Genomic DNA, 23,338 nt, shown 5'->3' on the forward strand with positions numbered 1-23,338 from the left:
ACATACGGATGGGATACGTGGCTATATGCATACACAGTACACAATTAACAATGGCTTTCGGTTTTGTATTTTGAAAAAGAAATACGTTTATTTAATATTCTTAACGTAATAATATAAAAAAAAACAACACCTATAAAACATAACAAACGAAGTATTTATTATAATACACGTATATTACAGAAAAAGCCTATCATCGATTACAAGGTTAAGGGGAGTAACTCGTACGTGACAATTTAATTGACTATGAACACGGAATTCGGCAGTCCGGAAAACTCGTAATCCAGACGATTTAGGCTGGGAACGAAGGTGTCCGGATTATGGAGAGTCCATGGTACTGTTAAAATATGCAAGTTATAGTTTACAGAATAGTGTGTACATCAATATAACTGATCTTGTAATATCATTGGAATGAGGACACCTTTTTAATAAATGTATAGCATGCTCTTGGACCCATCTGTAAGTTTTAGCCTTCCTGAAGTCAAAGGGAAGCAACTCTTAAAAAACAATCAGTTTTGACACTGAAAATGAATTTCACCTTTACGGCCATGCCATCCTTAACATTCCATGTGTTACCATCACTGTCATAATATCCACCCCTGGAAAATGCTATAACAAAACTGAAGGCTCCATGTGCAACAGAAGATGAGACAGGTAGTTTGGTCATTTAATTTACATCAAAAGAATCTAATAACTGTACACTTTAGTTGACTGTATGGCTTTGAAGTTGTGCGTCTCTCTCTATAAACGAAATTTCTGTAATTGGTCAGTTTTTTCTCTCTCGAAATGCCTTCAAATTTACTATGACATATTTCAGGAGTGGATATTATGACAGTAATAGTAACCCCTGAAATATCGAGGATGGGGGCAACTGGGGCATGCATACATTTATGAATTTAAAAACAACAAACATGATTTATCTATTTGTAGTTCTCTTTATAAATGATTTTCTATTTCACAATATGTACATATATCTGTTCAAATATATATATATAATATAAATATGTATCTATATAACATATTCTTTATTATGAATGTGAATGATACATATTACACACTTTAAAGAAAAAACACAAATCCCCCGGGATACAGGTTACCATGGTGCTTTGGTTGGGAAACCTTGAAGTTACACGTGCTTGGGACTAGTAATTTTCTATTCCTGGTACTGAAGAAAGCAGAAAGACTTGAATTATGATACATCTTAAACTCGAGATACTCCATGATTGAAGCATGATATTGTATTACTTTAGGCCAATGGTACCATGAGAATACAGTGTATGAGTGAGGGTACAGTTTATGTGGATGAACAAACATCAAAGACTTCCACATTCCCCTGACCAGAGTGACCTGTATCCACTGTAACTTGCATTGTATAAAGATTTCTATGAAATCAAGCAAACCTTTTGAAGATGTTGATAACTAAATCTTATAGCAAGGGTAATCTAGTATGTTTAACAACCAAAATATAGTCGTACCTGTATATAATGACCACCCAAGGGACAAACCTGTATATAATGACCACCCAAGGGACAAACCTGTCTATAAAGACCACCCAAGGGACAAACCTGTCTATAATGACCACCCAAGGGACAAACCTGTATATAATGACCACCCAAGGGACAAACCTGTCTATAATGACCACCCAAGGGACAAACCTGTCTATAATGACCACCCAAGGGACAAACCTGTCTATAATGACCACCCAAGGGACAAACCTGTATATAATGACCACCCAAGGGACAAACCTGTATATAATGACCACCCAAGGGACAAACCTGTTATAATGACCAAGGGACAAACCTGTATATAATGACCACCCAAGGACAAACTGTTATAAACCACCCAAGGGACAAACCTGTATATAATGACCACCCAAGGGACAAACCTGTTATAAGACCACCCAAGGACAACCTGTCTATAAGACCACCCAAGGGACAAACCTGTATATAATGACCACCCAAGGGACAAACCTGTATATAAGACCACCCAAGGGACAAACCTGTATATAATGACCACCCAAGGGGGACAAACAAACCTGTCTATAAAGACCACCCAAGGGACAAACCTGTATATAATGACCACCCAAGGGACAAACCTGTATATAAAGACCACCCAAGGGACAAACCTGTCTATAATGACCACCCAAGGGACCAAACCTGTCTATAATGACCACCCAAGGGACAAACGTTTAATGACCACCAAGGGACAAACCTGTCTATAAAGACCACCCAAGGGACAAACCTGTCTATAAAGACCACCCAAGGGACAAACCTGTCTATAAAGACCACCCAAGGGGACAAACCTGTATATAATGACCACCCAAGGGACAAACCTGTATATAATGACCACCCAAGGGACAAAGAGAAATGGTCTTCATAGCCAAGTGACCTTTATCCACAGGCCAAATTAAGTTACAATTGACCAATTTGTACCCAAAACAGTGGTCATATTAAACAGGTAGTCGTTATATAGAGGTGGTTGTTAAGACAGATATTACTGTACTATCTATAAGGTTTATTTCCTAGAAACGAAACCTTCACATTTTTGTAAAAAAAAAAAAAAAAAAGTTTTCAGATACTGTACGTAGAAATTGAAAAGAAAATAATATAAAATGAGGACTTACCAATGAGTGTTGGATTTAGGATCTAAATGGTCATAAACAAAATTATATAAATATATTCAGCAAGATCATAGAAACGTTCATCAGACATTTTGTAAGATGAGCTAAAAATATTGCACCTTTATGAATATGAACCCAGAAAGTGGACTAAAAGTTAATGACATGTTCAATAAATATGACTTCAGCTGACATTTTAAAAATCTCATTTAAAATGTTGCATGTGTGTAATAATACAATAAAGATAACCTGTGGAGTCGGTGATGAGATCATCCAGTAATGGAATAACACTGAATGCCACAGCTGGAACACGACCTAGCTACAGTCGTCTCCCCTTACAATACACACAATTATAACACATAGTACAATATACTGTACATAATTACTAGCTAGAGTGGGAATGGATTTCATATCACTGCTGCTTCCATAGTAGGATTCTTGATTCCTTTCTTTATAAAGTATATGGGAATTATATACATGAAAACGATAATACTGAAGGAATAACTGTGACAATATTTTTCTTCAATGGCATACGTCTCTTAATCCTGGACTGGACTAAAAGTGTGGTTCATTAACTGCTACATTCAAGTAGCATGAAGCACTAAAGTACTTTTAAGCTATAGCTAGTGTGTATTGATGCTAATTTCTAGCAGAGAATGATTTCATATACAGTAATAATACTTCCTTACGTCTAAACACAAACAATGAGGACCAACTTACTGCTAAACTTCAGTGAGGTACTACTGTATCGACATTGGTACAAGCAGTGCGTACTAACTAGTTTACTAGTAACACCCAACTCTAGATGTGTGTACTTCTAAAATGCTTAAATCTAGCAGTGTGTAGTTCCTAAATTCTAAAGCACTAGCAATATCACTATTGTGTGTACTTCCTTACTGCTAAATGCTAGCAGTGTGTACCAACTTCATGCTAAACTTTAGCAGTGTATCATTGTGATGTTTAGCTTCAGCAGTGTGTATTTTCTTTCTGCTTGATTCTAGCAGTATGTTCTAACTCCATGCTACATATTGTAAAACATTATGGAATACTTTAAAAGTACTTGCTAGAAAACTACAGATGACATGAAATGAAATCAAAATGTGAAGTTATGAAATCTTAAATTTTTTCTTCAATACTGATTATTCTGCAAAAATAGAAGTTTCCTGGAAATCATTTGTGTCCTTATTGTAAATATATTTATACTATATCAATAAATTCACACATGTACACACATTGTCTAGAACATAACACTGTGAATCACCCTGTTCTTACGATACAGAATTATCGGAATAGCCATGTCACATCAGCTATTCTGATGACTATACATCGTCACTGGTTAACCTTTAGGATATCCCCAAGGGTACATCTTACAACTTTGTTATATATTATCCTGTAAAATTTTGTTGTCAATTGTCTGATCCCAAGATGGTATTACATTATCCTGTGGAATTTTGTTGTCAATTATCTGATCCCCAGATGGTATTTAGTCGCTCCTCATGATCTCACACCCAGGTGTACCAGTTCAACGTCAGGAGTAAATGTTGAAGCATATACACAATGCAAAATGCAAAGCAGTACCCATGCGGTTTGATTGACTGCTGGTAAACTGTCAATTCATCTTTAGGATATCCTTCAGGGTACATGAAGTCACTTTCTTGCTGTCTCTCCTGTAGACTTTTATGTATACATGGTAAATTTCCCTGTAAAGATTACGCTGTAGACTTTCACGGAGTACCCTGAAGACAATCTTCTATGGTACAGACAATTCTGTAGACTTTTGGCGTTGACTTTTTTCAGGTTATGTATGATAACATTCCATCTCACAATATAAATATCTATTCCTGATACAATTTAATCCTACAGATTTTGATAACGTGGATCATCCTAGAAAGGCGTGCAGGTTATCATCACTGTATCCTATGTCTTTAGCTAATCTGGAGAAACAAACACAGAAAAGGTTTACAATGATTAAATGAAATACTTTGGCACATGGCATTTAAATCAGTTACCTGGCAACAATATAAACCTTTACTGTCAGTGTTTGTCAATACTGTATTAAAATTCATTTTTCTGTCAGTGATTTAAATTGTTTACACAAATATTATCATCAAAGTAAAATCCACATATTGTCTGCCCATTTTTTAAAGGTATTTTAATTCACTTTTTTATGACCAAAAAGTAAATCTCTGTTTTAAAACTGAAACTACAAAATGTTGGAGAAAGTTGGTTTACTGAAGTTTGAGGACGCTCCCTGATATACTTACTGTATAACAGTCTTAGTAAATGGTGTAGGGCCACAGGCACATATAAGGGTGTCTGTTTTGGCCTCTGTGAATGGACTAAAACTTGTCATCAGATCCTCACAGATCCGCCCGTGAGAACCTGTCCAGCTGCTACCTGGCTCCGATAGTACATATTGCACTGAAAACCTGTAAAAAAGATAAAATAGTTGGGTATAGTTACTTTATTACCATTAGATAAGTTCCAATAAATTATTTTAGATTTACCCATTTTATGGTGTTTTTGTTTATACACAAGTTACTTTATGATATTCATGAAATAAGTTACTAATCATGTTTGTGCATGAGAAGTCAAAGTCTATGTGATTGGAAAATTACTAAAGTAAAACATATTTATAACGAACATGTTTACAACCGAATCGTGATTATAATGTAGCAATTTTTCGTTACCTGTCAAGGTTCCTATAAACTATGCTTATATTGAAGTGATTTTGTTGGTCCCAAAGGTTTGCTATAACCATGTTTTACTATACTCTGATATCTATTTCTGGAATCTTGTGAAAGGCAAGTCTATTACATTGCCATCTGATCATGGTTGACTGAATTACTTACCATTCATTTTTCTCTGATATATTCTGTCTAGGTGCTCTCTCCATAATATGTCATCTTCCGTTTTATTGAAAAACATTTAATTTGACTTTCCTGGAAAAAAAATGTTTGAAAACCATTATGATATAATTTTTTATTCAATCCATTTTTATATCTCAACAAAATATTTGATACATGGATATAATCTGAACAAGAATTTCCACAGAAATGAATGTCATCTACAAATTAATTTAATTACAATAAGAGGCCCAGAGGGTCTGTATCACTCACCTGTTATTTTTAGCAATTATCACAAAAACTGTTACAATTAGAAATCGCAAAATTGACCCCACAATTTTGAATCCCAACAATAATGATGAATACCATATGACTATGAGTGTTATTAAAATGAGAAGTTTCAGAGAAGAAGTTTTTTTTTATATGAATGTTGACATATTTTGGAATTGCCCCTCAGGCCTCAGGGTCAGCCCCATATCATTTGTACAATTTTTGAATCCCTAACCTATAAGGATGCTACCATTGCATTATGAGTGCTATTCCATGCTTAGTTTCAGAGAAGAAGTTGTTTATATGAAATTAGCCAAATTGACCCCTTTTGGCCCTTTAGGGGGATCAGCCCGACAAATTCATACAATTTCAGTAGCTCATAAGGATGCTATCAGTCAAATTTTGTTAAATTCCGACCAGCTGTTATGGAGAAGAAATTGATTGTTGACGAATGCAGGGCACCAGAAACCACGGTATCGCATAAGCTCAACTGGTCCGAAGGAAAGTGAAATTGAAAGTGAGGCTGAAACCTTACCTATTGGTGTTTTGTGATAAACAGTGGTTGATTAGTCCCACCATCGGCGTGAAGCCTGTTCCAGCAGCATACATGATGAGGTCACCTTGCCCATCGAGTCGACTTTCTCTGAAGTTTCCCTCATACTGGCTGACTTCTATAGAATCACCTACAATACATCACAGAACATGATTTATAATCATCACACTTTGATAAAGTTCTTTTAATACATTTAAAGGTATGCAAGATTTTGGTATATAGCTACCATGAGGAAAATTTCAATTTAATATTAGGTTTATATAATTGTGATATGAAATATCTAATAAAATCATCGTTAACTTACCTGGCCTTAACGAGTTTATCCATGGAGTTATCGCTCCGTCCGTGTAAATCTTGATCATTAAGTAGAACACCTTTCCCTGCGTTAGCCGATGGTCAGTGTCTTGTGTCCCGAGCAAGGGCTGGACGACTGTGTAACTTCGCTCTACCATCACACCTGGAATAAACAATGGTTAAGCTTATTAAGGGTGTATTCTGTACAGCATGGTCTTTGTAAAGCACTTCCCAATAATCATATGTCCAATCTTTGTTTCTGAATACTTATATCATAATTTTACCTGCATGTGTTTAATCAAAACTATATCTCTGAACAATGAAAGGCACATAGGCATTATTAGTCACTTAAGTTCAGAAATAAAACGTAAAAGTTTAGTATTTTTAAGTTTTCAAAATAATATCTACATATTAATTTGGTAAGGTTATTCCATGTTTGAAAGCCAGTGTTACTCATAGATGTGCCAGGTTTTAGTGGTAGAAGAAGCCAGAGTACCAAGAGAAAATCACAAACCTACGGTTTTAACCTGACAACTACCTATGCAGGTTCCCAATATAAGAACCTGAGGTGATTGTCAGTGGTGAAATTCTGGGACACTTTAACCACATGGCCACAATATTCCTCTACATCTTTGTGAATATGTACAGAAAACTAAGTATGGTAGTCATACTAGATGTGTCAGAAATATACATACATACAGACAAAGTCTTTAGATGGTACTGACATTACTTACCCTCGACATTGTGACGTACATGTACATGGTAACCGACAGGTACACACATACAGGTGCCAGGAGGCAGACTTACACACAAGAGCTTTGTATCATGGTTAACAGAGACAACGGATTCCAAATGGCAGCTTACTATTATACCAAACCTAGAAAACAACAATTACATGTAATTACAGATGACATAGAGCAGCTTCTATATACCAAACCTAGAAAAACAACAATTACATGTAATTACAGATGACATAGAGCAGGCTTCTACATACCAAACCTAGAAACAACAATAACATGTAATTACAGATGACATAGAGCAGATTCTATATACCAGACCTAAAAAACATCAGTTACATGTAATTACAGATGACATACAGCAGCTTCTATATACCAAACCTAGAAACAACAATAACATGTAATTACAGATGACATAGAGCAGATTCTATATACCAGACCTAAAAAACATCAGTTACATGTAAATTACAGATGACATACTGGCAGCTTCTATATACCAAACCTAGAAAACAATCAATGACATGTAATTACAGATTGACATAGAGTAGCTTCTATATACCAACCTAGAAAACGACACACATAAACAACAGATTACAAAATGGCAGCTTCTATATACCAAACCTAGAAAAACATCAATTACATGTAATTAACAGATGACATAGAGCAGATTCTATATACCAAACCTAGAAACAACAATTAACATGTAATTCGCAACAGATGACATAGAGCTGCTTCTATATACCAAACCTAGAAACAACAATAACATGTAATTACAGATGACATAGAGCAGATTCTATATACCAGACCTAGAAAACAACATCATTTACATGTAATAACAGATGACATAGAGCAGATTCTATATACCAGACCTAAAAAACATCAGTTACATGAAATTACAGATGACATACAGCAGCTTCTATATACCAAACCTAGATAAAACATCAGTAACATGTAATTACAGATAACATAGAGCAGATTCTATATACCAAACATGGAAAACAACAATTACATGTAATTACAGATGACATAGAGCAGCTTCTATATACCAAACCTAGAAAACGACACACAGAAACAACAGATTCAAAATGCAGCTTCTATAACAAAACCTAGAAAACATCAGTTACATGTAACTACAGATGACAAGAGCAGCTTCTATATACCAATCCTAGAAAACAACAATTACATGTAATTACAGATGACATAGAGCAGCTTCTATATACCAAACCTAGAAAACAACAATAACATGTAATTACAGATGACATAGAGCAGCTTCTATATACCAAACCTAGAAAACAACAATAACATGTAATTGCAGATGACATAAAGCAGCTTCTATATACCAATCCTAGAAAACAACAATTACATGTAATTACAGATGACATATAGCAGCTTCTATATACCAAACCTAGAAACAACAATTACATGTAATTACAGATGACATAGAGCAGATTTTCTATATACCAAACCTAGAAACAACAATAACATGTAATTACAGATGACATAGAGCAGATTCTATATATCAGGACCCTAAAAAACATCAGTTACATGTAATTTACAGATGACATACAGCAGCTTCTATATACCAAACCTAAGCAAAACAGTAAATTTACGTGAAACTGCATTTATTATCATACAATTGACATCATCTTCATACATTGTATATCAAATCTGTATGTATAATAAATCTTAAAACAGCGATTAAATGTTTTTAATATCATGTTAGAAACAAAGGACCTGATAGAAGTACATAAAAGTTCAGAAAAATTTATATAGCTTAAGTCATTTGATTTCGAAACGAGAACTGTAGAAAAGATCAATACAAAATAACATTGGCATGTCTGAGTAACTGAAAAACTCAATAAAGGGCCATAAACTATCCTTTGATAATTCAGAAATAATGCCTAAACATCGAGCCTGTAAGAAATCTAACTGTATTAACCAAGTTTTTAAAGAAAACCTCTACACTTGTAAGAAAAATAGATTTTTATATGTATGAACTGTAGGTTTTTCTACTAATGTAAATAATTTTGTTACCTTTATCATTTGTCGGTGTGTAGGAGCTATGTCCGTCCAGTGAACTTGCCCAGTCCACGCCACGTGCTGTCCTGTGGTCTGTTTCTGTAACACTAACTCTGTCTTCCCTGTCTGTTTCTGTACCGTCACTGTAAAAGGGGAGACAACCACATGTATCACAGAAATCAGGGGAAACAAACACATTTTCTCGTACACATCAACTTAATACTTAAGAAATGCAGCATAAATTTTTCTCATATTGACGACAGCGGGGCAAACCTTACTGTATTGGAGTGCCCAACTTACACAAACTAATGCAATGTACCTAATGCAGTCATTGTCAGAGACCAACGGCTGATCGCACTACACTTAGCAACACTTACAGGATGATAAAGTGTAGCGTAGTGCAAGTGCGATCAACTGTGGTGTTTCTGAGGGGATGTCCCACGCACGTTTTTGTTCACAGTGGAAACAACAAAATATTTCTATTGAAATGACCTTAACACAGTTTCAACTGTGACAGATTGACAGCACTTAACTATCAAATACCATTTAGTATTTAAATAGGGACATAATAACAGATCAAGTATCATCTAAAATCATATATACGGACAACCATTATGTCAGTATAATGTTAAACGTTATTTAACCGTTCATATTCATCAGTGATGTCATTCTTCAACATCTGTCAAAATAACAAATCATAATTTGCCCCCCCTTACCAACACCAACATTGATAATCACATTCAAAACAGTGTAGTAGTACATCAGCAGAACCTAATTAATCTCCAAAGATAGAGACAGTGGATCTCAAATATAACGGGTCAAAATTCTTAAGTTGTAAAAGACTCTGCATGACCCTCAACGTTTGACCAGCCTAAAGTAAGGTAATCTGACACACAAAGGTTGAGATTGTTTCTGGGTTATTTCCATCAAGGCGGAGGAATGATTATATTCCATCTTACCCCAAATTATGATGTGACTGAAATTGATCATAGATATTGTTCGATATCATTGTATTGATGGAACTTGCATGACATGAAACTTTTTCTTGTCATTGTTAAGAAAGTCACAACAGTTCATTAGCACTTTCAACATAGGGGTGACGGTCTTACAGAAGGAATGTTACAATTTCACTAAGTAATCCAACACTCATTAAACTGATGTCTATTCCTGGACTAAGGTAGATACTCCTCACAACAATGAAAGGTACAGACCTGACAGTTAACTCATTTTACTGGTCATACACCAGGTACAACTACGGCGACCAAAAAAGAATCAGGACTAATAACCTTCAAAACAACTTCAATCCACTATGTCCAAAATTATTTGTATAAAGTCCTGCAAAATAATCTGAACAATAAATTAGAGGTCTTACCCAAACATGCCAAAATCTACATTAACACACTCATCTACCTATATGTATGGTGAAGGTATGGTCCTCTATATACACGCACAGACTGTCAGTACATACCTACATGTATGGTGAAGGTATGGTCCTCTATATACATGCAGACTGTCAGTACATACCTTATATGTATGGTGATGGTATGGTCCTCTATAAACATGCAGGCTGTCAGTGCATACCTATATGTATGGTGAAGGTTCCACTAATGGTCCTCTATAACACATCCCCATGACAGCTGTCAGTACATACCTAGATGTAATGGTGAAGGTATGTCCTCTATATACACACAGGCTGCTTCAGTACATACCTACATGTATTGTGAAGGTATGGTCCTCTATATTACACCCAGACTGTCAGTACATACCTACATGTATTGGTGAAGGTATGGTCCTCTATATAACACCCAGACTGTCAGTACATACCTGTATGTATGGTGACGGTATGGTCCTCTATATACACACAGGGCTGTTCAGTTCATACATACCTACATGTATTGTGAAGGTATGGTCCTCTATATATACCACACAGGACTGTCAGTACATTACCCTATATGTATTGTGATAAGGTATGGTCCTCTATATACACCCAGGCTGTCAGTACATACCTATATGTATGGTGAAGGTATGGTCCTCTATATACACACCAGGCTGTCAGTTACATACACTATATGTATTGTGAAGGTATGGTCCTCTATATACACCCAGGACTGTCAGTACATACCTATTATGTATGGTGAAGGTATGATCCTCTATATACACACAGGACTGTCAGTACATACCTATATGTATGTGAAGGTATGGTCCTCTATATACACCCAGGCTGTCAGTACATACCTACATGTATGGTGAAGGTATGGTCCTCTATAAACATGCAGGCTGTCCCAGTGCATACCTATATGTATGGTGAAGGTATGGTCCCTATATATACACACAGGCTGTCAGTGCATACCTACATTGTATGGTAATGTAGGTCATGGTCCTCTATATAAACCCAGGCTGTAAGTACAGTAACCTACATGTATGGTGAAGGTATGGTCTCTATATTTCACTGGCTGTTGTTCAGTCATTACCTACAGGTATGGTGAAGGTATGGTCCTCTTTGGTCCTCTATATACACCCAGGCTGTCAGTACACATACCTACATGTATGTTGTGAAGGTATGGTCCTCTATATACACCCAGGTCTGTCGATACATTACACTACATGTATGGTGAAGGTATGGTCCTCTATATACAACACAGGGCTGTCAGTACATACCTACGATGTACCTCTATGGTGAACTAGGTATGGTCCTCTATATACACCCAGGAAACTGTCAGTACCATTACCTACATGTATGGTGAAGGTATGGTCCTCTATATACACCAGGCTGTCAGTACATACCTACATGTATGGTGAAGGTATGGTCCTCTATATAACCCAGGCTGTCAGTACATACCTACATGGCTGTCAGTACATACCTATAGTATGGTGAAGGTATGGTCCTCTATATTCACACCCAGTTATAGATTTTCAAATATATGGTCCTCTATTTATCAGTATCTACATGTAGCAAGTTGCCAGATGCAAATTTTGTCAAAAAATTTACATTACATACCTATTTTTAGAAGATTTTTTTAAACGGGTCCTCGATTTTAAGAAATGACCCATTTGGCGGCCATTTTGGAAATTGTGTCTTTTTTCGCTTCAAGTAGAGCCACAGTTTTAACATTTTTTACTGAAATTGTTTTTACTTAAATCATTACTGCGCCAGCATTTTTAGCTGTATTTAGCTAAAATTTGCTGCAAATCGTTACTAGGTTCGTAGTAATTAAAAATATTGAGCATTAATATGTGAAACAATACACTTTTGTGACTTTATTTTTACATTTAATGGTAATTTGGGCACTTTTATTTTTTACTCTAAAATACTGAAAAATAACAAAAATTCAAATGGGGCAAAAAAAGTAAGCACACGGACCCCCAATTTTTCTTCCTGATTTAGAAAGAACAACCGTTTCCCTATTGATATGCAAAATAATAACAAAAGTTTAATACCAGAACTTTTTCTATAAAGGGTTAAATTGGCAAAAATGGCTGAAAATGGTGCATTTTGTTGCACAAAATTAAGGGGTAGGGGTAGCATATGTTGTTATTCTGAGAAAAAATATTAGTCTAATTGATCAAAACTGGTATATTTTTAAAGAAGACTACTAGAAAATGATTCTACAAACCTTCATACATATCAAACACCTCATTAAGAAATTATGGCTTTAATCTCTAACTTATATGGCCAAAACGGCAAAAATTCCCATAAAATCCAATATTTTGTCAACTAGGTGTCTTTGAGTGACAAAATCTCAAAAACGAGCACACGGGACATGTTTTTTTTCTTCCATTTTCTTTTTATGGTACAAACTTTTTTTTCCAAAAATCCATATGAGAAAAAAAGTTTAATACAAGAAAATTTTGACTTCTCAGAGGTGTACATCCTTAAGTTGAAAACATGTAACCAACATGTAGTTTGTGTCAAATTGTAAATACAATATCCTGTCACTTATATCATGTTATAACCATTAGTCGTATTTAATTGTTTTCTTTATTTTTCAGCAAATGATCATGGGACTCATTTTTGGAACAGTTGTGTTTTTTGCAGACTTATTTCCTTGTAAAGGAGCATTCTAAATATTAATTGAACTTTGAACAACCAAGGGAGCTGGATCTTCTAATGCTATCATCTCCTACAGGTTTCTGTCATATCAAATACATATAGGCTCAATATTTTGATATGGCATAAACCTTTAGTTGAGTCGCATGGATATCAAACCGTTGAGCATCATTTAAATAGTATTCATGTTACTGATGTCTATATATTATTTTGTGTAATAGACCATGGTCACTTGAATTTGAGGCCACCTAACACCTCTGTTATGGTCGCCAGGCATCTGTGCCAACTGCTATCTGAAAAATACTGGTATCACCTACTGTACTATACTATTTATATATAGAGGCCACCTGATATCTGATGGTATCACCTAGCACGTCTGTGTATACATGTATATGTCTTATATTTAAATGTAGTATCCATGGTACAATATATAAGGTATTGCATGATAATGCCAAAATCCTATATGCTGTAAAACACGTGTGACATCATGTAGCCACATAATACGTAACTATCAACAAAAATTCAAGTTAAATTCGACTCCGATATTTTTAGTATTTGTAGATGTAGTTGAAATTAAGATATATTAAAAAATGTTTATAATGTTTTTTTAATAACTTTGGTACAGCAGTTGTTGAAAGTCGATACATGTAAACTTGCCTTCATTTTAAACTGGTCGCCATAGAAGTTACGATTATTGCCGAACGGAAGTCGGAAAGTTCATTTCCCGTTTTCGGAAGAGTTCGGACAGACGTTAGTAGTTACGGTGGTCACATGACGTTTTCGGCAACGACGTTACAATGTCGTCTAACTTCGGCTTGTTTGACTAAGTGGGACCCACCTAGTGATGTTTAATATTTATTTGATTTGCATCAAATTATTCCGAATCATAATGGCTCATCTTGACTTCGATTAAGTCCTGTCTCTGCATGATTTACAAAAGGATTTTTTTTTTCAATATTCTTCTAAATCATAAAAATAAGAAAGATACGGATATTGGGCCTTTAAAGTAATTGTTACACATGTTTTGTTATCAGCTTAAATCATAAATCAGTGAGAACAAGAGTTTGGTTACATCCAAAATAGTGTACATTGTGTATTAAATAAGACAATGTGACTGTGGAAAAAGAAAGATTTTCTACTGAAAGAATTTGAATTTAATTGACAGGAATGGAAGTTTGAAAGAAAAGTATGTGTATACATGGGTTTAATAAGAGTGCAAGTGTAAAAAAAGATGTTGAGAAGGTAAGTTGGTAATCAACATTAATCATTTACATCCTTGTTACAAAAATATCTTACATAGTTGAACAAAATTCTTTGAGGAAACAATACAAAAAACATCTTTACATGCATGTATATTTAATAGCACTATTCAGTTTACTATATATTTGTATCAGCCATCTCTGAAAATCTAAAGAGGTGGATAATGTCAGTTTAGATTGATTGGGTTGCCATGATATGCTTTATGTGCGTAAGTGTTAAATATATATTTTATGATGTTGTTAATTTATTTAATTGATTTACACAATGTTATGAAAATATTGATGATCAATAAATCATGAAAATGAACATTTAGTTTTGCATTACTTTACTTTAATTGTTTCATCCAAGATTAATTGATTTATCTACATACAGATATCTATTTAAACTCCTACAGATATCTATTTAAACTCCTTAGATATATAACGTACTTTTGTTTCACTGTTGCTGTTCAGAAATTGATGTTGTCAGATATGAATATGTGTCCACGGTAAATTGTAAGAAGTCAAAGGCACAATCCGGTCATTAAGCAACTTTGCTAGCCAAGGATATTCAGTCCGATTCTCTTACAACGAAGTTGGTCACTAAGTTATATACAGAAAATTCGGATAAACAATTTACAGTTATAACACAAAGGCACGAAAATACACATTTGGTGAAACAAAATAAAAAATGGAAGATTCTTAATAGCAAAACTCAACTGGCCCTCTATATATTTAACCTGTCTAATACATGTTGTATGTAAAACTCTTGATTGAATAGAACGTTTCTGGTGTTTCAGGGGCGTAGGAAGCGGGGGGGGGGGGGGGGGGGGGCAACTGGCCCCCGTTCACCAGGACGGGGGGGGGGGGGTAAACATGTCATTTTTTTGCCCCCCCCCCCCCTTTTCGCCGACTGAAATGTTCTAAAAATGCAAATTTGAAAGAAAAATGGGTCCCTCCTGCACATTTTTCGTTCTTAATTCTAAAAAATTTCCGCTGCGCGGCGCATTTCCTAAAACGTTCAAGCACATTATGTTCAAACTTTTAATAGCAGAAATTCAATACACATTAACTACACTGAAAATGTCCATTAAGGGATTCTACGTACTACATTTGTATTTCAAAAAATGTCTCTTAAAAGATTATACTTTGCTTATATGTCTTAGCAAGACAATTAATTCATTATTATTTTGAGTTCAGATCAAGCAGGGTTGCACAATGATATAACGACACAATTATCACAATTATCATTTCTAAATGCATGCTACTTTAAATCGAAAAATTACCATGGTAAGAACGCTTTAAAATCATTAAAAATACATCGTAAAACTCATCTCAGCCATTCTAAATCGTAAATTTTTTTCCCGGGGAAGACCCCCGGACCCCCAAACACCAAAACCTCGCGCCTTCGGGCGCTCATAAATTCATCCAAATGCATCGTAAAACTCATCTTAGCCATTCTAAATCGTAATATTTTTTTCCCGGGGGAGACCCCCGAACCCCCCAAACACCAAAATCTCGCGCTCGCAAAATTATCAAAATACATTGTAAAACTCACCTCAGCCATTCTAAATCGTAATATTTTTTCCCGGGGTCGACCCCTAGACCCCAAAATCTCGCGCCTTCGGCGCTCACACGCTAATTTGGCCAATTTGCGTATTCGTTACGTATTTCGTTGCGTATTTCCTTATAGCGACCCCACTGTCAATAAATGTGTACAAGGATTATATTTAATGATATATAAAAAAAAGTATATAAAGTATATATGGTTGTGTGTTGAATTAATCTCCTCCTGTAGGTGCGGCGGGGGGTTACAAAATATTGAGGACCTTCCCCCCCCCCCCCCCCCCCCCCCCCCCGATTACGTTTCATGTTCCTACGCCACTGTGTTATAACTGGAAAAGCCACTCAATTAGAAAAGCAAACGCTAGATAAATTGAGAGAGAAAACGAAAAAAAGTTATGAGTCGCATGAGAGATTTATAGTACATTAAAACTGTTTTTTTTAACGATTCAAAATGTGAATATTTTGATGAGCCGATAGAGCTAGAAGACCAAACACATGTAGCAAATGTTCTAGTTATTTACAGAGTTTTCATAAAAAGAAGATATTATATATATATAAATATAATGAAAACAAAAGTGAATTTAAAGCCCCAGCTTATAAACACGCTCATAATACGCACAGAGCTGTTTATACTAGTAATTTGGCTATACATCTTGGTGCAGTTAATCGCATTGCAATAGTGCCACATTTGCTCATTATCAAAAAGAACATTTTTCTGTACGTACTATCACCGACTGGGAACACAGGGGGCCAACTCAATGAAAATGGATGTTGTCATACATTATTTTGTATTTGGAGGATGGACTGATGAGTATATATGACAGTCATGTGATTTTTTTTTCAAAAAATACGAGATTTGAAAAATTATTAAAAAATCGGCATATTTACTAATATTTACTAAATCGGGATTTTTTAATAATTTTTCAAATCTCGTATTTTTTGAAAAAAAAAACACATGACTGTCATATATACTCATCAGTCCATCCTCCAAATACAAAAAAAAAATGTATGACAACATCCATTTTCATTGAGTTGGCCCCCTATCACCGACTGGGAAAGGATGTGAAAAATAAAAAGTTAATGCATGCGAACCCCAAAGTATTTCGTGTTTTATTCGTGTAATTTGGTATGCGAAGCAAATATGGCGTCGAAAGCTCCGCTTCCAGTGTCAACCGAAAATAATAAAATGATCGGTACTGTAAAGTCAGTGATTTTTCACAGTGGAAACAGAGTAAAGATTCTGTCTAGCATACGGCCGTTTTAACGAACTACGATTTCACGTTCAGCCAAACAAAGTCCTGTACCGTGCCCAGGTGCTGTATTTTGCGTGAAAATCGCGCGGTTTTTCTTCAAAAGATTTTTATTTAACAGAGGACAGTAATTATCTGTTGCAGTTTTAGAAACTGCAATCATTTTGTTGTTGAAACGCAATATCTATAAGATGCATGAAGCATAGAAGAGACATGAGTGATTTCCCGATCACGGTTGACACTCGAAGCGGAGCTTTCGATGCCATATTTGCTTCGCATACGAAATTACACCTTCGCATACCAAGACACGTTCGACCCACTGTATACGGTCTTTAGCGATACCATATTTATTATTGCAGCTAACCTAAACATAATGATTGGTTCTAAATCTCACCCGAATGTACAGATGAGTACATCGTTAAATTGTGCCGTTTTTCTGGCGCGAAAGATGGCGTTATTTTGTAATAATTACGTCACAATGCCTTTGTAATGGCGACGCTGGAAAAACAAGGCGATGACCACTTCGATACTCCAGAAGAGAATGATGACTTTAGTCCAAGGTGGAACAACCTACCCGATGTTCTAGTAATACAAATATACGGATATCTTTGCGACCATGCAAGGTTACGCATGGCATGTGTCTGTAGGCGGTGGAGGGATCTGTTCTATACGCCGTCTCTTTGGCGACGCAGACGAGTACATTTTATAGGACTCAGGGCAGAACATAAGGCTAAACGAGAATGCCAATATATCGACATCATGGGACAGCATCTGAAGACGCTAAAACTCTCATTTGGTAAACCGACCTTCCGGACGGTCAAGGTCATGGCTCTGGCAGCTGAAACCTATCTGAAACATCTGCTTTACGATTCAAAGATACGCCTAACTAAATTGTTTTTGAATCAGTTGGATTTGGAGCATTCCTGGCACTTCTGGATATCGCGAAATAAAGTAATTGGAGCTCTGTGTAGACTATTCAGGCGACTTCGATATCTCGAAACAGTCAGTGTCATTTCATGTCGACTTTCGTTACATGAAGGCTGTCGTCTGCTTGAGTCCCTCGGGCGCGGTTACGCTGGGAAAACGCTCAAAGTATTATCAGCCGATGATCTCTTCCAGACAAACGTTTTACCAATACGCCACAAACGGTACCTTACTGCATTATCTAAATTTTCGTCACTCTCGCAGATCTATGTGAATTATTCTTCTATCAATGATGACGTTTTGGACTCGTTCGCTGAAAATCTTGGCAATACATTGCAAAAGCTGACACTATCTATAGAACGGAATGTTAGCCATATTGTTATTCCGTCTGTGGTTTGGACTAACTTCACCCGGAAATGTCCCCAGACTGTGGTCATTCTCTACATCTACGTTACTGGACGTCGATATGATCCTACAGCAGCACTAGTCAAGGGACTTCCGCTCAGAGAACTGTTCATCGTGTCCTGGGCGTCCGTCGTGACACACGACGATATGCAAGGACAAATACCATTTCTACTCCGACACATTGGAAGAACATATCCGGACACACTTGGTAAGCACATTACATGGTTCCCAGGGAGACCTGACATGATTATGTATGTTTGCCATTTGCCATCTAGCAGCATTCATTTTGACCCGTTTCGAGTTTCACTTCTGATCGCCTCCTCATCACCCCTGTTATAGGTTCTGTTAATAAGTCAGAATACTATAAAATACCATCCTCGATATTCCTGGGGTTCCGTTCACTTACTATCTCTACACCCCTGGACTATCTCATAGTGAAATTGAAGGCAGCTCAGCGGAAAACATTTGACCAATCACAGGCTAGCAAAGATTTCCTTTGAAAACTACAGAGAAAGCGACGCTTAAAGTTGTATTTCTGGTAATTTTCACTGTAACGATACATTGCTTAAACATTTGATATTTGAACATGCACATGTAACTTATTGATTATGCTCCCCAAAAGAATGTGTCGGCCTATAAGTCCCTGGTTTTGAATACAGCGCCTTCAATCACCGCCATGTTCAGTACCTTCGGCTTTTGTCGGCATTCCGAATCGTACCACGTGACTTATGCCTACACGTCCTGTACGTGGTGATCCAGGTAACTAGCGTAAGCGCACATGTGTTTGTTTATGTTTTCCTTCTGGCTAATATGAGCAAATCATGCTGGTATATGTCCACAGAGCGAGTATTTGAAACATCTACATGTAATTCACCACATTGCCGTAATTCAATATTGTGGGTATCAAATATTGTAATGTGCAAGCATTATTTTTCTTTGTAGATCCAGTCTGCTGAGGTCGACCGCATGTTTTGTTTATGAAAAAAAAATTGTTGACATTTGGTTTCACAACTCTCGTGTTACTTCGAGATTGTCGCGACGATGTTCGGAAGAGTTCGGAAATGAGTCGGCATCTTTCGAGTTTAATTTTGACGTGTACACGTTAAAAAGATTTTTTACTTCTATAATTAAAAATCCTTGCAGTGCTGCAACTTTGTACAAAAGTTTGCCTCCAGTTTTACTATGAGATAGTTCAGGGGTGTATAGAGATCGTAAGTGATCGGAACCCCTGGAGTGTCGAGGATGGTAAAATACAAGCACATATGTGTATGTAGTGTGCGTTGTTAAAATAGTATCCTTATGGGTCAGCGTCTATGTAAATATTCTTAATGCATAAGGAAACACCAATGACGGAACCCAACCAAAGGTATGGAATATTTATAAGTATCACTGTAAAATACAATCGAAATGTCAAAACATCTGTTTCCAAGTGGCTGGACTAAAGCTGAAGTGATCGTATGCTATTGGATTTTCAGAACTGAGAGGTGGGAAGTTACAAGTCCAGCATCGTTTCTTGTAGCAATCATTTGTGGGAAATAAAATGTTGAATATGATGTCATCATAATTAAGTATACAATGTAGCTAAACGACCATAAAATGAAGTTTGCTCTCACAGAACAGCTCACTCTGCAGTTAGACAAGAACCCACAGATAGACGAGGTGTTGATATATTTACTAATGAGATGTAGCCGGAAGCTGAGACATATGCAACTCTGCTGCCAACTGGCCGTCTCTACGATCGACCGAATACGTCTTTCTTCTGCTACATAACTACCTTCGTAAGTAGCGAGAGCTTAGGGTATCTACCGGGACTTGACATGTTACAGTGGGAAAAACCTAATAATTCCACTATATTATCGTTGGGCCATTTAGTTGAACCATGTGTGTTTAGCACGCTGGTAGTCAAAGACCCACTATAGACTAATTAGTATACAGCAGGTCTTTGACTTACCAGCGTAAAACACAGTCTGGTTTAACATTTTGGCAGAGCAGGGTATGTCAGATCCCGTTCTCAATACATGTATTACAAATGTCTATTTAAAAGATCGTGAATCTTTACATTATTGACTATTCTCATATTTTTCCTCTTTCCGTGTACAGTTATTGTGTGAATTTGTGTGATTTTAACGTTACAGATTTGCACACTATGAGTTTGAGCATTCACGGCCTAAATGAACATGAATGGCACCGACTGCGGCAAATACAACAGCCTCTTATCAACGCTATCAACAGGATGCCCTAAAATGTATAGGAAACGGCAAATTTAACAGCCTCTTATAAATATCAACGCACGCCACCAACGGGAGGCTCTAAAGATTCATCGGAAACGTCAAATACAACAGTCACTTAACGCCACCAACGGATTGATCTAAAGATTTATCGGAAATAGCAAAATAACCCTTCTCTCATCAACGCCATCAACGGGAGCTATGCTCTATTTTATTTAGGTCTTGAGCCGGTTCATCAGAATAATACAGACTGGTCTCTACATCGCCCCTTGACCGAGTGGTTACGACTCAGTTCGGCCACACCATGACAATCTAGCTGACTTAAAATTTACAAGCCAATTTTAAGCCAATCAAACTTCAGCTCAAGTGTTGTCGCGCCCCGATTCCAAAACAATCGCAATTTAACATTGCGTTTCGGTTTTTGCAACGGGACTGCTATCCTATAGCATTGTCGTAATGGCAACACTTTTCAAATAATGAATAAAGTTTTAACTACATTTCAGCGTTAGCCATTTTATGTGCAGACCCACGAGAAATATGTTTTATCGATGTACATGCATTAAAACTATGACAGTCTACGACACACAAATGCAGTCGCCTGGCCAAACATGTATACCAGCTGCGGCTTATACGTACAAAGTACCACAATCACGTCCTTAATTTTCGTATTAACGATAAGATTTCCTCAGATTAAATCCAAAATGATTGTTCGTCTTGTTGTTCGTCTGTGTATATAAAACAAGTACAAGTGTAAGTAAATTTTTGATACTGTATTACGAAATGTCGATATCGGATACATTAGAAATAAGTTTGTTATGCCAGAGAGACTAAAACGAGCCATCCTCGATACCCAAGGGGTCGTAATATCCACTCTTGGATCATCCTCGATACTCCAAGGGTGACTATCAATGTCGACGTTTTCGGTTTATCCACCCCTGTGACTATGTCATAGCAAAACTGGAGACTACATATATTTAATTATGTTTGACACCTTATTAGTAAGTAGTTATATAAACATAGTTTATTTGGTTCTTTGATGTACATTCATTCCACAATACAGGAACCATCTAAGTAGCCATACCGATACAACCAGTATTAGAGGATGATACGTCAATAGAATCAAAAACGAATAATTAACGGTACATTGTAAGTCGACTGTTGCTTTGAAGTTGGGCGTCGCTCTCCTAATAATCTTCAAAGGATCGAAATCTCTGCAGGCCTGTAATTGGTCATTTGCCCCCCCCCCCCCCCCCCCTGAACTGCCTTATAAAAAAGGCCTAGTTCAGGGTGGATATTTGACGACATGCGATAAAAGTAACCCCTGAAGTATCGAGGATTGGGTTAGTTCATAGCAAGGATACGTCCTTGCTCATTGTTAAACTGAAGGCAGCCCAGAAGAAATAATACGAATTTCATTTTATGTGTACATCAAAAGTATCGAATAATAGCTATACTGTGTTTCGAATAACGGTACACTGTGCACGTGGTTTGACTGTGCTGCTTTGAAGTTGGGCGTCGCTCTCTTGTAATCTTCAAAGGCGATCTCTGCAGGCCTGTGATTGGTCAGTTTTTACTCCTAAACTGCATTCATAGATACATTTACCATTTTCCATCCAGGATAAAATAAACGCTGCTACCTCTGCAAACATGTGGCATCTCTCCAACATATAATCTCTAGAGTTCTGAGACTTCAACGGTGTGAAAGTAACCCCAGGCCCCGATTAAGTCTGCACTTCTGTATCGAGAAATCAAAGCAATAATGGGTATCAAGGATGAAAATTACATGTAGCAATGTCAGCAAAGTGATATTATTTCACAAGTAATTGCGCTTTTAAGCAAATATATGACTTATAACATATCATGTCAAAATATGCTTAATTAATGTACATGTATTTATTTATTTTTTACTTTGTACTGTATAAATTAATGTATAAATTGATATTATATTAGCATACAGTATCCCTGTGGCAAAACAGAGTGTCCATATTACAGTGTACATGTACGTGTATTATTGAAGCGGAATTGAACATATATTCTACTTAATGTATCTGGGGTTTTTTAATATATCGTTAGTGAAAAGAGTTTCCAGAGAAGGGTATTTTTCATACAAACATTTTTTTTTTCATTTAAAGCATTGATGTTACTATTGTGTTAAAGAAATTTTGTTTGCAAACTGTGTGAATCCGCGTAGCGGATTCTCACAAAAGTTTGAAAATAATTTATTTCATAACCATTTAAATGAAGTTAAAAAAAATAGCTACATCAATACTTACAATTCATTTTTCAGACTACTTGATAACATAAAGTACGTTTAAACGTACGGTTTTTTTTCCAATGGATTTTTTT

General features: G+C 36.3%; 1 protein-coding gene, 1 long non-coding RNA gene and 1 pseudogene across 3 annotated transcripts; 1 reads left to right on the forward strand and 2 right to left on the reverse strand.

Annotated features, from left to right (window-relative positions):
• Positions 1–133: 133 nt before the first annotated feature.
• LOC138332186 (uncharacterized) lies at positions 134–5,513 on the reverse strand. 2 transcript variants are annotated; one of them, XR_011209786.1, is made up of 6 exons: positions 5,467–5,513; positions 4,879–5,043; positions 2,300–4,548; positions 2,033–2,122; positions 1,938–1,967; positions 134–1,772 (listed from the first exon to the last, which is right to left on the reverse strand). It is a non-coding gene; the product is annotated as an uncharacterized lncRNA (long non-coding RNA). The 2 variants fall into 2 exon arrangements; XR_011209787.1 differs by lacking the exon at positions 1,938–1,967.
• Positions 5,514–6,261: 748 nt separating this feature from the next.
• On the reverse strand, positions 6,262–10,895 carry LOC138330731 (cytochrome b5 reductase 4-like). Its single transcript, XM_069278255.1, has 7 exons — positions 10,858–10,895; positions 9,349–9,476; positions 8,057–8,061; positions 7,572–7,576; positions 7,312–7,454; positions 6,588–6,740; positions 6,262–6,413 (listed from the first exon to the last, which is right to left on the reverse strand). The coding sequence occupies exons 1-7, from the start codon at positions 10,893–10,895 to the stop codon at positions 6,262–6,264; spliced, it is 624 nt and encodes a 207-aa protein (XP_069134356.1).
• A 7,022-nt stretch (positions 10,896–17,917) lies between these two features.
• LOC138330965 (F-box only protein 39-like) lies at positions 17,918–21,489 on the forward strand (annotated as a pseudogene).
• Positions 21,490–23,338: the final 1,849 nt, after the last annotated feature.

Source organism: Argopecten irradians, chromosome 9, assembly GCF_041381155.1.
Source record: "Argopecten irradians isolate NY chromosome 9, Ai_NY, whole genome shotgun sequence".
Classification (NCBI taxonomy): Eukaryota; Metazoa; Mollusca; class Bivalvia; order Pectinida; family Pectinidae; genus Argopecten; species Argopecten irradians.